The sequence below is a fragment of the Panthera onca genome, chromosome E2 (assembly GCF_046562875.1).
Source record: "Panthera onca isolate mPanOnc1 chromosome E2, mPanOnc1 haplotype 2, whole genome shotgun sequence".
NCBI classification, from domain to species: domain Eukaryota; kingdom Metazoa; phylum Chordata; class Mammalia; order Carnivora; family Felidae; genus Panthera; species Panthera onca.
In genome coordinates, this window is record NC_138353.1 from 59,649,025 (window position 1) to 59,662,946 (window position 13,922).

The 13,922-nt window shown below is 64.8% G+C and overlaps 1 protein-coding gene across 1 annotated transcript in view; it reads right to left on the minus strand.

The window, feature by feature from the left end:
* Positions 1–2,104: 2,104 nt before the first annotated feature.
* The window catches only part of SLC7A5 (solute carrier family 7 member 5), a 32,745-nt gene continuing 20,927 nt past the window's right edge, over positions 2,105–13,922 (minus strand). Inside the window, exons 3-10 of the mRNA XM_081791585.1 lie at positions 12,120–12,225; positions 11,133–11,177; positions 10,551–10,674; positions 9,550–9,653; positions 9,018–9,114; positions 7,546–7,695; positions 5,631–5,808; positions 2,105–4,537 (exon numbers count right to left, since the gene is read on the minus strand). Coding sequence (XP_081647711.1) covers positions 4,482–4,537; positions 5,631–5,808; positions 7,546–7,695; positions 9,018–9,114; positions 9,550–9,653; positions 10,551–10,674; positions 11,133–11,177; positions 12,120–12,225 — 860 coding nt within the window. The 3' untranslated portion in view covers positions 2,105–4,481. The remainder of the gene's footprint in view (positions 4,538–5,630; positions 5,809–7,545; positions 7,696–9,017; positions 9,115–9,549; positions 9,654–10,550; positions 10,675–11,132; positions 11,178–12,119; positions 12,226–13,922) is intronic.

Genomic DNA, 13,922 nt, shown 5'->3' on the forward strand with positions numbered 1-13,922 from the left:
CTCTTTGATCCGGACAGGATTCGTTCTCCAGCGGAACTGGTGGAGACATGCTTTGTCAGCTGTCCACTCGCCCCCAGGGCTGTGTGTGTTCTTGCATTTTTTTTTTACTTTAATTACATCGTCGAGCTCCTACTTGCAGGATTAAATCACTCTTTGGATAAAAGAGTAAGATCCGGGTCTTGCCTGAACTGGACCCCGAGAAGTCCAGAGGGCCGCCCTTGGCCTGCTTGGCGTGCGGGCACGCAGGACTTCCGGGGCGCAGACCCGTCTAGTGTGCACAGCCCGCGTGCATGCAGGGGAGAGGGCCTGCCTGCTTTCACTGGGGAGAGCGCCCAAGGACTTGGGCTCCAGGCCCGGGGCCCCTCCCTCCTTCCCCATGTGCAGGGGCTGGTCCGGAGGGGGCCGAGGATTTGGACTCTGGAGGCCACACAAGTTCCTGTATTCAGGGGGCTCAGAAAGGGCCTCAGCTGGGGGCAGGTGCACGCGCAGGGGGAGCTCCGGGCGGTCGTACCGCCCCCTCCCCGGGGTCCTTGTGACACCCTGGGGCTCCTGAGCTCTGTCACCTGGCCCAGATGTCCCATCCCCTCCAGCTGTGCTCGGAATCCCCAATCCACTTGCCTGACCCCTCTTCCTGCGGCCACCGAAACCCTGTACTCCCGGTGCATCCGGCTAATCGCATGGGCAATGGTGCGGGTTTCGCTGTCGCTGGCCTGACCCAGCCCACCCCCTCACGGGCTCTCCAGACGAGCACCTGGTGAATTCGGTGAGCCTGGCAGGATTTTCTAGAAACTGGGGGGCCACGAGGGGTCTCCTGTGGCAGCCGGCACCCCACAACCTCCCCGCCGCTCCTGCAAACACGTTCCTCTCCTGGCACGGTGGCTGAGTAGGTGCCCTGCCTCGTGGACATCTCTCTCCCTGCTCCACCCCTCCCTCTCCCCCGTCTCCCTCTCTCCCACCTTCTCTCTCTGCCCACCCCTCACAGGGAGAGCCGGACTGCTGGTGTGTGGCTGTTCCCCATGGGAGGTTTGAGAACTGTCCTTTACAGCGTCAGGACCCTATTTCATCAACAACAGAGAAAGGGCAGCTGCCCCTGGGCTGGGGCCACGGAACAGTCACAACGAGGTTTCCCACGTGCCTCCCTGGGACAGAAGCAGGACTCCTGTGCGAGTGCAGCTGGGCTCCCGGGAGCAGACAGCGGGGTGGCCCGGTACTTGGGCAGGAGTGAGAACAGTCGTGGGCACCAGGCCCCCGGGGGCAGGGGGGGGAGGGTGTCCAGCAGGGGTGTAGCGGGGTCCCCTAGGCCGCTCGGCTCTGGGGTTCGGTGCGTAGGGAGCCCGCGTGTGGTTGGGCCGTGGTGGTCCCGGTGTTCTCGGTGGCAGCACCGGGGACCCGCGCCCGGCGGCTTTCGGGGCCACAGGCAGCACCCCCTCCCTCTGGTGGGCCCCCTGTCCGCGGGATGGAGCAGGTGCTCCCTTCACGGAGCACCCGAACCCGCAGTCCCAGTCTTTCGTGCCCTTGTGCCCCTGACCTGGGCTCACAAGGCAGCTGTTGCGGACAGTCCTGCCTCATCCACCGAGGCACAGGCTGCGGCTGCCCCAAAACACCCTTTCCGGCCCGGCAGACCCCCGTCCCGCCGGTCCTCAAGGCCCCGTTCGAACGCTGACGCTCCGAACGGAGTTTGTCGGAACTGAGTGAGTGCCGTCCGTGGGCCTGTGTCACCGTGGCTCTCGGCCCCGCTCCACCGGGGGCCGCCCTCCCTCCCGACCCCCAGCTACACGTGCCTCCCCGTGGTGCTCTCCCCGCCTCGGGGTCTCCTCCATCCGGACTCCAGCAGCCCCTCCAAGAGGCCGACCTCGACTCTCGCCCAGCCTGTCTCCTGCCCGGCCTTCACCACACATCCCGAGGCAGGGCCCACGGCCCCCACGTCTGGCCTCCTGCTCTGCCGGCCCCAAGGAGGCCCTGTCGGTGAATGAATGAATGAGCGAACGAATGAGGTGGGCCAAGGGGTGTGTGGTCACCCCCATCTGTGGGGAGAATGCCCAGGCCCCTCCCTACACCCAGAATGTGGCGCTGGGAACAGGACACAGAAAACCACCCGCAGCACTTAAGATTCTGATCGGTTTTCTTTAAAAAACAAACGAAAAGCCCCCAACTCCCCACCCTGAACCAGCCCAGCACAACAGGTTAGCCATTAACGGGAAAAGAGAAAGAGACGTGAAGCGACACCGTTACGCGGCAGGTGTCCCGGCCGGGCTGACGTGGCCGCGACGCCAACAGGGACACGAGACAGCGGGAACACTGTGAAGCAGCAAGGCCATCGACCCCGCAAATAAATAGACATACTGCCAACAGCACCCTGCAAATTAGCGACACGTCGGACAGGATCAAACAGCAGAACCGCTAACAAACGCTCATGGTTATGACAGGGTTTGGTTTAAAACAAACGAAGCCTGACAAATGGGGAGCGCTCGGGGGCACCTGTCAGTAGGGTGGTGGGACAGAGTCCCTGTCCCGCCTGGAAGGTCACCACAGAGGCGCCGTGTAGTCTGCGGGCTTGCATGGCGCCTGGGTGGTCCCCGCCTTCTGAGGGGGTCCCTGGGCCGAGTGGGGGGGGGCACAGCTCCAGGAACTGCAGCCTGGGCTCCGACCCCCCTTCACAGCAGATGTGCCAGACCGATGCGGGGACAGTCGCATGTCAGAACTACCTGTGACCTCCCGGGGCCCCCTCCAGCACCCCCCCTCCAGTGCCGCCTGTGTGAGACAGGGTCCCCGGGCCCCCAGTCCACCCCCGCAAGGCAACACTGCCCCAGTTCCCCACACCCGCCCCCCAGCCCCCTGCGTCCCCCCAGAGCCAGCACTGTGCTCAGCCCCCAAGCAGGAGGAATGGCCGCCCGGCCCACTTCTCAGCCTCCGGGCGCCTGAGGGCTCAGCTCAGCGCGCCCCTGGGGAGGTGGTCAGCAGTCAGGGACCAAGCAGAGCCACCCGGGGCCTAAGATGGGGGTCTGGCGGGAGATGCATGACCCTGGAGGGCAGTGCTCCCTGCCCTCACACAGCAGTAACCCGGGGCCGCCAGCCAGAGTAGGACACACTGGCCGGGCCCCAGCTGCTGCCCCTGGGGAAGGCGCCTTGGGAACCACAAAGACAGAAGTCTCCGGAGCAGCAGTCAGAGCGGTGAAGAGGGCCCGGCCGTGCAGGAGGGGGCCGGGGCCGGGGCCGGGGCCAGGCAGTTGGCTGGGGTGCCGCCCAGCCCGTGAGGTCGGTTCTTCAGGCCCCGGCTGGGAGGCGGCTGCCTTGAGGGACTCCCCGGCTGGGAAGCCCACGAGGGGTCACAGTGTCTGCCTTTCTCGTCTGGTCGGTTCTAGAAGATTCCGAGTCTGGGGCCTTGCCTGAAAAAGCTACAGCCCGGTTCTGATGCTGGATGCAGAGCGGGCTGGAGGCGGTGCCACCCACGGCCCATGTCCGGCGGGCACAGAAGACGCCTGAGTCCTGCCATGGTGCTGCCGTTGCCGAGGCTGGCGTCCAGGGCGGGACGTACGAGGTCGGAAGCCCAGTGCATCCCGGGTGTTGGGGTCTGGCCGGGAGCTGGCTCTGAGCCACATCCCGGGTAGTGCACACCGGTGGCGGCTCAGCTCAGGGACCGTCCAGCTGCTCGTGACCTCTGTCGGAGGCCCCCACCTACAGCAGACACCGGGCTCGGGACCAGCCTTGTGTGGAGCTGGGGCCAGTGTCACTCTCTGAAGGCCGCTGTTCTAGTGACTTTCTCTTCTCTCTTCTGGGGACGGGAGAGGAAATCTACCCTTGGGTCTTTAAGGCAAAGAGACCTAAGTCCCGAGATTCGTTTTCGCTAAGTCACTACATCTACGACAACAAGCGATGACAAAAAAAGCTAAGCGTGTGGTCTGGGCCGCCGTCTGTCAGTGCAGCTCTGAGGTCCACGCGGCGAGGCCGGAGTGTTGGGCGCTCTGTTCGTGGGACTGGAGTGTCCGGTGCTCAGAATCCCTCCCTTCCCGGGAGCCTGCACCGAGACCGGGCCAAGGGTCGCGCTCCGCAAACGACCTGGTCCCTCTGAGGCAATCGTGCTGTGGGGGGCGTGAGGGGAAACTCTCCCCGCTCCCCCTCAGTTCTTTAGAAACTAAGCATCGTGGTGTTGTCAACTTGACCTAAAACTTAAGTTAAAAAAATAATACAAATAAACCAAGGTGGGAAGGAGAAGGGCCCAACGTGGCCAACGGTCCGCGGGGCGCCAGGGGCCCGGCCTCTCCTCGGTCCACCGCTCACGGAGGTAAGGGTGGAAGTTCACTTTCTGGGACTAGATTCGTACCAGTTTTTACTATGGCCCCGGCCCCCTGACCCGGCGGAGGGACGGTGTGGGGCGCTCAGCTGAGCTGCCTGGATGACAGGACTAGAGTCGCTTTTCGAGGTGAGTTGTTTTGTCACGATCTTTGTGCGTTTCTTTCCGGCAGCTTCTCGGCCCTTCTCGCCTACGTCTCCTGGGGCACCACTTGCATGAGCTTCTGGCAAAGGACCGTCGTGGAAACTGGTGGGGGGAGGGGATAGCGGAGTTAGGCTGGGGGGGCACCCGCGTGATGTGGGCCGCGGCTCCCCCTGCCCCTCCGTGGCCACGCCGTCCAAAGCCGCAAGAGTGGCCACCTTCCTACGTGAACCTTCCCGCTGTGCGGCCTCCCTGCCGCTGGGTGCCAGCCTGCACACCCGGCTGGGGTGGCCAAGGAACCTGGCAACAGGCAGGGGCCGGCCCCACCCCTCACCTCGCTTTCAGAGCCCAGGGTTATGAGGAACCACAATGGGGCGCAGGGCCCGCTGCTGGAGGGCTGGGGCATGCCCTCCTCCTCCGAGGCTAGCCTGTGGTCCCGCAGAGGGGCTGGAGCCCGATGGACACCTGCCACCACAGACTCCGGGAGCACTGATCCTGGGTGGGTGTTGACATCAGGACGGAGGGGTTCCTGCCCTGGGCGCGTGGGGCGGTGAAAGATGACCGACCGGGAGCCGGTGGTCTAGACTGGAAGCAAAGCTTCACCAACGCGACGGCGGGCGGGCGCCGATGAGAGCGCGCAAGGGCCCACGGGCACGTGGTGATGGTGGCACAGGCCTGCAGACCGCCTGACTCCTCCAGGGACCCGCCACGGTACAGGCTGTTTCAGTACAGGGTCCTGAAGCTGGCCTGTCAATCGCACCCAGGACGGCGGTGCAGGGACCCTGCGTTCTCCTCCCCTGCCTTTCTGGGTCAGCCAGCTGTGTTCAAGCCGGAGACAGACGGAGGGATTTCATCGCTCGTCAAAGGCAGCCTGGTTTTCTGGAATCCCTTGTTCTGAGATTAGCTGCTGCCGAGCTGAGCGTCTTAGCCCCGGACCACGTGCGCTAAACGTCACTGCCACCCACGTCCCGGGGCCCGAACCCTGCTGTTTCCATGGGCCCCCCCGCCAGGGATGCATCTCTCCTACGCTGGCCGACCCCGGGACCTGGGGACATCACGCGCGCTCCACTGCTCCTGGACAGTGGGGTTAGGTCAGAGCACCAAATGGCCCTACTCTGGGGCGGGGGGCGGGGGGAGGGGGCGGCGGGCCCCCGGGTGGGGACGAGGGGCGCCCCGGCTGCGGCCCAACGATACTCACAGATGCCACGGAGAAGCCACTTGGGCTTGTTTTTCCACCAGACCCCGAAGTAGTAGACGGGCAGGCCACTGAGGATGATGGTGAAGCCGATGCCACACTCCACGGGGGTCTTCCAGAAGGACACGGCGATCAGGAACAGGCAGGCCAGGATGAAGAACACTGGGAGGGCCAGGTTCACCTGGGGACGGGGACGGGGAGGGAGCTGACGCCAGGCACTCCCTTCCCACACCTCCCACTGCCCGCTGCGTCACGAGTCCCGTCCACCCCGGGGGAAAGCACCGTGTCCCCCGAGCCCCTGCTGGAGGCACCCCCCCCCCCTTGGGACCCCCAGGGCACACGCTGCACCCCAGCCCCCGCCCCAGCTGAGAAGGGCTCCGACCTCTGGGGCCGCTCCAGCTTCTGCCCGGCCGCGGCCTGCACTGGTTTTCGGAGCCGGCCTCGCGCGAGGTGGGGGCTCCTGACCGTGGGGACCTCGCCTCGGTCCCCCTCCCCGACCCTGACCCTCCGCACGCGGCGCCTGGCGAGGACTGCTCTAAGCACAGGGGGCCCTGACAGGCGACAACCAGCTTGGTCCCTGGAGGCTTCCCGAGGTCAGGGAAGGTCGGCCTCACCGGTTCCCACGTCGCAGGGTGGAGACCCTGGCCCGGCACCCCTCCCGCCGTCACCCAGAGCGGCTACCCGCTAATAACACGGCAGCACCTGCCTTCTCAGAGGGCCCTTTGTGGACAGGCTGAGCCGCGGTTTGCACAGCAGGGGGCAGACAGCCCACCCGCAGAGCTCAAGGCAAAGGAGCCACAGACCCGCCCACAGACCCGCCCACAGCCCGGAGGGGGTGGGGGTGGGGCGCCTGTCCCGATTCTGCCTCCCCGTGCCCTCTGCTGGGCAAGCTCATCCTCACGCCGCAGGAGACCCCCACCATGGGCCCTGCCTAACTCGAGGACAGCGGCCACCCCTTGTCCCGGCTGACAAAGAATCAGAGCCCACCACACGCAAGGGCCAAGATGGCCCAGGGCACTGAGGTTCCCGGGTCCCCCTCCCCCCGGAAGAACCCTTCCTGGACCCCGCTGGCCTCTGCAGGACCGCTGGGCGGGGAGCCAGGGAGGAGGCTCACGGACAGGTGCCGACTGCCAGGCAGGCCCACACGCCACCACAAAGAGGACGAGGGACGGGAGCTGCCACCAGCTGGCCACGATGTGAGTGTCGGGGCTCAGCAGGGGCCCAGCCTTCTGGTCCCCCTTTTAGGAGAAACCAGGTCACCCCTGGGAAAGTGACAAGGTGGCAGAGCGCCCGCCTCAGGCCGGGCCGGCACCCGGCTTTCTCCCGGGCAGGGCGAGGCCGGGGCAGGCGCCATGGACAGGCGGACCTCGGGGGGGGGGGGCCCCAGTTCCGCCTCCACCCTGCCTGGCCTCCCCCTCCCCTTCCCGCCCTGGTGCCTACTCCTCCCCAGACATGCTGTTCCACACGGCCCCAGGCCAGTCAGGGCCATCCGCCCCCCTGGCACTCAGGTTCTCGTGTGCTGCTTCTCCCACGTTAACAGAAGCTCTAGGGGGCCAGAGACTCAGGGGGTCAGTTTTATCCTTTGATGAACCCCCAGCACCTGCATTCACGTGTCAGCACTTAAGAGATTCCCAAGGAACAGTCACTCTCGGTCTAGCGGACAAGCACGTCCACGTTTATCTGGCTCGATCCTTACCAGAACGCTCCGGACAAGGGGCCCCGACCCCTGGCTTGCCGAGGGAAGACAGAGACTCAGCGAGGGACAGCGGCCGGCCCGGCCACAAGCCACAGGCACAGAACCACCTGGTTCCCAGCCCAGGGCTCTGACGGACACTCAGACCTTGTTTCTCAGGCGCGTGACTGCCAACCCCCCGACCGGCCCCGGGCCGTGCCGACCCCCCAGTGGCCAGGCCCTCACCTTGATGGGCCGCTCCAGCTCGGGCTTCTTGTAGCGAAGCCACAGCATGCCGATGATGGCCAGGGCCACGCAGAGCCAGTTGAAGAAGCTGAAGAAGTTGATGACGGAGAAAATGTCTCTAGAGAAGGCGTACAGGAGGGTCATGATGCACTGCAAGCAGAGAAACGGGGACGCGGTGAGCAGGACAGCCGGAACGACGCGGGGAAACCACACCTGCTCGCTCTGGCTCCGAAGGGAAGGCCCGGTCTGGACAACACGTGAGTTCTCCAAGAGCAGAGGCAGGAGCAAATGGGAAAACAGTGACGGCGCCTGGATCTTGCGGAAGAGACAGACGCGCCACGGGGAGCAGAAGGGGAGGCCCAACCCCGCCCTCGCCGCGGCGTCACTGGCTCACTATGGGGTCGTTTAAACAAACGTGGCGCACCCTGGCCGTGACCACCACGTGGCGGTTTCAATACTGAGACTAAACCCTGCAGTGTTTTAAAACACGTCCGGGGGTGCCGGGGTGGCTCGGTCGGTGAAGCGTCCGACTTCAGCTCAGGTCACGATCTCGCGGTTCGTGGGTTCCAGCCCCGCGTCGGGCTCTGTGCTGACAGCTCGGAGCCGGAGCCTGCTTTGGATTCTGCTTCTCCCTCTCTCTCTGCCCCTCCCCTGCTCACGCTCTGTCTCTCCCTCTCAAAAATGAATGTTAAAAAAAATGACAAGATACAATAAATAAAAAACCAAAACACATCCAACAATCACTTGATCCTTCTCTCTCCGAGAGGCAGACCTAAACCCTCTGTCCGCTGGGCCTACGGGCTCGCACTCCTAACACAGAAAAGCACAGCAATGACGGGGGTGACTTCTGAGCCCAGGTCACAGAACACGTGGCGCGTGCTCCTGCCTGTGGCTGTGTGGCGAGCCACCTGGGAAGAGGCACCTCCAGCCGCACGAGAGCGGTTCCCCTATGGCCTGGGGGGCGGGGGGGGGGGGGGGTCAGTCCCGTAGCGGCCGAGAACTAACTGCCCGGCGCGCACCCGCACAGGCAGACGTCGGACGAGCTGAAGAAAAACGCACAACGTGATCTCGTCGAGCAAGCAAATGCTGTGAGTGCACGGCGCCCACACAGCTCAGGGAGCTGCCTGTCAACAGCGGTCTCCTGGGAGAGTCTTCTCCTCACCCGCTTCCAGGCTGTTCCGAGGTTTTCTGTTTTACAGCCACTACGCGTAGTATCGGGAATGAAAGAATCCGGTGCCCTTTGGCATTCGGTGAAAGCACGTGAGAAAACACTGGTGTCGGGGGGCTCTGTCTCAGCGTCCACCTCCCGTCTGCAGCCAGCGGACGCCGGGCGAAGCCGCGACAGGCTTCACGTAGAGGGAACGCGCGGCCTCCCGCCAGGGAGCCCCCCAAGGCGGGCCCCGAGGGACGCGCCAGTCTCCCATTTCGACTGGGGCTGGAGGACGGGACTCTGGACGGCACAGCCTGCCTACCGTAAACACGAGGGAGGGCATGGGCGTCAGGAGCCGTGGGTGGATCATGGAGAGGACGGAAGGCAGATGGCCCTCCCTGGACCCCACGAAGAACAGCCTGCGGACAGAGGAGCGAGTGTTCAGCCTCCGCCCCGTGGGCCCCCAGGCGGGGCGGGCAGCCGAGAGGGCCGGGCCCACGGGCTGGGCTCCCCACCTGCGCTTCTCAGGGGCCCTGATGGGCTCAGCGGGCAAAGGGGCGAATTCAGCCTTCCTCGCCTCCGTCCCCCCCTCCGGGCCGTGTTTGACGCGAACCCGTGAGAGATTCCAGAAGGACACAGTCGAGTCGCCTGTGGGCAGGGGACCGGGGGGCAGGGTAGAGGCCACGGGTCCCGTAGCTCTGCATTACTGGGACGTTTTGACGGCTACGTGTTCCTCAGTGAGGAAGCAGACTTTCGGACACACGCTGGACAGCGCTGTGCAGGGACGGCCCCCCACTCCGCCCCGGCCCCCACAGAGCCCGGGTGACAGGAGGCTGGTCCTGGTGCGGGCTCACCTGGAGGACGTGAAGAGGGACCCGTTGACAGAGCCGAAGCAGGACAGGCCCACGAAGACGGGGATGATCCAGGACATGACGCCCAGGTGATAGGTCCCGAAGTCCTAGGCAAACACGGAGCGTGAGCCCCCAGGCCCCGTGGCGCCTCCCGGCCCGGCCCCCTCCTGGGGACGGCTTCCTACGTGCTCGTCGGGAGGCTTCTGCACACGGAGCGAGCCCCTGGGGACTGGACTGCGGGGGGCGGTCCCAGGGACAGGGCCTCACTCCCCGTCCACACCTGCGGGCACTTCCCTCGGGCACCTCTCACGGGCACCCACGTTCCCCCGTCAGCACAAGTGCTACCTCTGGCCGGCCCCGCACACCGGGCCCAGAGCGGGGCTTGGGGTTCGTTCAGAAGGTGCAAGGGGTGGGCGCTGCAGGTGGGGAGACCAACGGCTCTGGGGACCCCCGGCGTGGTCTGGGGGTTGGCAAGGCGCTCAGTCGGCCGCCCCTGTGGGACCCGGAGATGCCGCGCCCCTCCTCTGAACCCAGCGTCCACGATGCCCAGCAGGGGCGGCTCAGGACGCGACTTCGGCTCAGGTCATGATCTCACGGTTTGTGAGCTTAAGCCCTGAGTCGGGCTCTGTGCGGACAGCGCGGAAACCGCTTGGGATTCTCGCTCCGTCCTCTCTCCGCCCCTCCCCTGCTCGTGTGTTTTCTCTCAAAACTAAAGAAAGCTAAAACAACCCAATCACTCTGGCTGGGACCACCACAGACGTGCTGACCGAGCGCTGGCCTGGGGGAGGCTGGGCACCAGCATTTTCGAACACCCCGAGCGTGTCACATGAGCCAGGGTTAAGAGCCGGCACCTTACTCTTTCCTGGGACTAGGCAAGGCACAGCTTGAGCCTCTGGGCAGCGTGTGGTTCGAGGACGAGGGGCCCGGTCTGCTCAGCATCGGGCCTCAGAGATGGCAGAGCGGGCCTCTCGGTGACCCGGCCAGGCCGCAGGGTGGCGTCTTACCACGGCCACAGCCTCCGACGTCAGCATCTGCTCCGTGGACAACGTGGTGAAGTAGGCCAGGTTCGTCAGCACATACACCAGGGTGACGATGGGGAGGGAGATGATGATAGCCAGGGGCAGGTTTCTGGAAAGAAGGGCAGGGGCACGTCAGCTAAGCGCAGCCCGGCGTGGAGCCAGACCGGATGGCGAGGAGCCGGGTCCTGAGCCTCGCGGCGTGGGGAAGGGCCCGGCGGGACGTGTCGCCAGCACGGGTAAGCGGCTGGAAGCTGGCCCCTGCGGACGGGCAGCTGTGTGAGCCGGGGCTGGCGACTCAACCCTCCATCCCTGAGCCCAGGTCCGTGAAGCAGGAATTCCTGCCCGTCCTGAGGGGGGACCTCGTCTGAGGTCACCTGGCCACCACGTGGCCGGTGTGAGGCTGGAAACCAGCACCCACCTCCCTAGCACGAGTCCTAACCCCAAAGCCCCCCACCCCCACCCCCTGCAAGGCCCCGCACTGCTCCCGGCCGCGGGTGGGCCCGTGGGTGGCTGGGAGGCAGAACCTTCTCTCATGAAGATGACAGAAGTCCCTGTTCACACTCGTACCTGTAGGGATTGATCATCTCCTCCGTGACGAAATTCAAGTAATTCCTAGAATCGAGAGAGCAGAATTTAATTACGCTTCCCTCCCACAATCATTAGGGGAATACAGATCCCACGGGACCCCCCCCCCGGCCCCCCGGCTGCTCTGGGCCCCTGGGGACGAGATCCCCGCACCCACCACCACTTGGTGAGCAGCTGGGGACACAGGGTGAGCTGGCACGGCGACACCTTGTCCTGAGGGAAATCAGCCGCCGCCCCCACAGCCTGTCCTTGACCCGCTGCGTCCCCCACCCCAGGCGCCAGCACTGTGTCTGAGGCGGGCTCACGGTCCAGCCTGAACGGCGGCGTCCTGGGCACAGCCACCCGCACAGGCCCGATTCGTGTGCGGATATTAACGTCCACGCTGAGCACTCAAGGTCAGGCTCAGAGGCCACGTGGAAAAAGACTCAAAGGCGGCCTGCACGGGTTTAGTGCCCGTGCTAAATGGCACCACTCCACTAAGCGTGCCCCGAGGCACCTGTCCGCTGCCTGACCCTCTCCAGCGCCTTCCTCACCTGCCTACCCGCCAGCCTGCCGCACAGCAGCCACTCTCACGGCTCAGTACAGCCTGGCCCAGGGGCAGGGGCCACAGCGGAGGATCCAGAGGGACGGAAGGCGCCGGCAAGGGCCACAGACAGGGTCCTCGCTCCTGGTGGGGAGAGGCCGAGAACCACCCGGCTCAGGGCCTTCAGCCTAAATGCTTTATGCCCGTCAGCAGAGATCTGTCTCCAGGAGCATCTTCTCAGGGGCCGAGGCGTGCTGCGGACAGCGCCCGGGGCTGCTCTGGAACCCTCTCTGTGCTCTTCTGGGATGCAAGGGGCTAGCGGCGGCCCCGAGAGGCTTTCCTGCCACTCTCCAGAACCACCGTGGAGGGCCAGACTTCTGGATGCTTCGGGGCCCACCCAGCCTGCGTGTCCCAAGGCCCAGAGACCCCGACATTCCGGAACCTACCATCCCCCGTAGGCAAAGAGGCCACTGTACAACGCCAGCACAATGTTTCCCACGTCCAGTTTGGTGCCCTCAAACGAGGACTTGGGATCCAGATTGGACACACCACCTGGAAAAGGCCAAACAGAAAGGAATGCTGGTCAGAGAGCACCGCAGAGACCACACCGCAAGTTCTGGAATGTTCCTGGAGCAAAATACGTGCTGAGCCACCTGACCCACGCAGGATTCCCGACTCTGCCCGGGACCAGGAGCGAGCAGGTGGAGGACAGCGTGGTCGTGCCGTGGGCCATGGGCCTGGCCGCCAGCCCACCTGGGAGGGGTCGGCAGCTCTGTGGACCCTTGGTTGTGCATGGTCCATGCGCCCAGAAGGGCAGGTGCGGAGGGGGCGGGCAGCCCAGTCACCCCAGAGAACACTCCCTGCAGAGCCCGTGACATGAGCCCCGGGCCAGCGGCGCCTGGGCCTGACTCTGCGCTCTCCTACCTGCAGTGCTGGGAACGTGACCCGTCAGCAAGCATCAGCATGGAACTTCCTGAAAATGACTCTGAGGTGTCCCTGGACGTGACCCCGGGGCTGCCCAAGGGTCAGTGTCGCCCACAGCCAGTGGGCCTGCGGGCCCCCCGGGGATGGGAGGGTGGATGATGCCAGGGGAGCCCAAGTTCTCAAGGGACCCCACACCACCCACAAGTGACCGCCTCAGTCACCCCAGGAACAGGACGCGACGGAACGTGAGGATGTTCGCAGAGGGGACGATGGAAGGGAGGTTCCCATAAAGCCTGTCACCCCCTTCCCTGGGAGGCCTCAAAAAGAGCACAGAGTTTCCTATAGCAAACACCGCAGTGGGCGGGGGGGGGGGGGGTGGGGTGGAGAGAAGGGACCCCAATCTCTGTTTCTGGGTCCATTTTCCTACGCTGATCTGGACTCTGCCCTCAGGCCTGTGTGTCCTGACCCCACAGGTGTGCTTGGGCCTTTGGTCCCCAGCCTGAGCTGAGAGGTGGATGTGGGATCCTTGAGGTGCCCAGCCCCCGCCCCCTGATGAGGCCACGGTGTTCAGGAGCTGAACAGGCCCCGGGGCGGCTGGCATCTCACCCAGCCCGCAGCCTGCATGTGACCTGTGTTGGAGACCCAGGTCGTGGGACTGCCTGGTCACAGGGTGGTCACCAGGCTGGGTAGGCGGAGACAGTGCCGAGTGCTGGCTCGGGACAGCACACCCTTCAACAACACCCCACAAGAGCGTCCGGAGCCCCTCTGGGCTCCGTCCTGGCGGCTCCCCTATGGAAACGGTCCAGAGTGTGTCCTCCTTTATGTCTGCAGAGCTCCGCCGCATCCCGCAGCCCTGTCCGTGTACTTTTGCTGTGCAACAGCTGGGGAAACTGAGGCCGGGGCCACCTGCCCTGGGGGTGGGGAACTGCCAGCACACAGTGGGATCTAGGATCGTGAGGGCTAACGGGTCTGACCTCAGGCACTGCGTGCGTGTCCACACCACCCTACGCCTCCCAGAATGCCGCGCTGCTCCAAAGAGTCTGGGGGAGCCCGATGAGACGGCTCACAGGTCCTGCAGAGACTTCCAGAACATTGGTGGTCTTTCACAATAAAGGCTCCTCACGAGTAACGCGGGCTTGTCTCAAACCTGTAATTCTCCCATCAATCTGTCCAGTTTTCCTACTGGGATACGCCTCTATGCACCCTGGTTACTATTCAAGTTAAATTTCTTTTTTCACGTGCTGGGATACGGGTTTGGGAGCAGTTGTTAGAAGTGGCCCCCACCCGAATTAGAGACACTGTGTGCGTGCGTGTGCGCATGTATT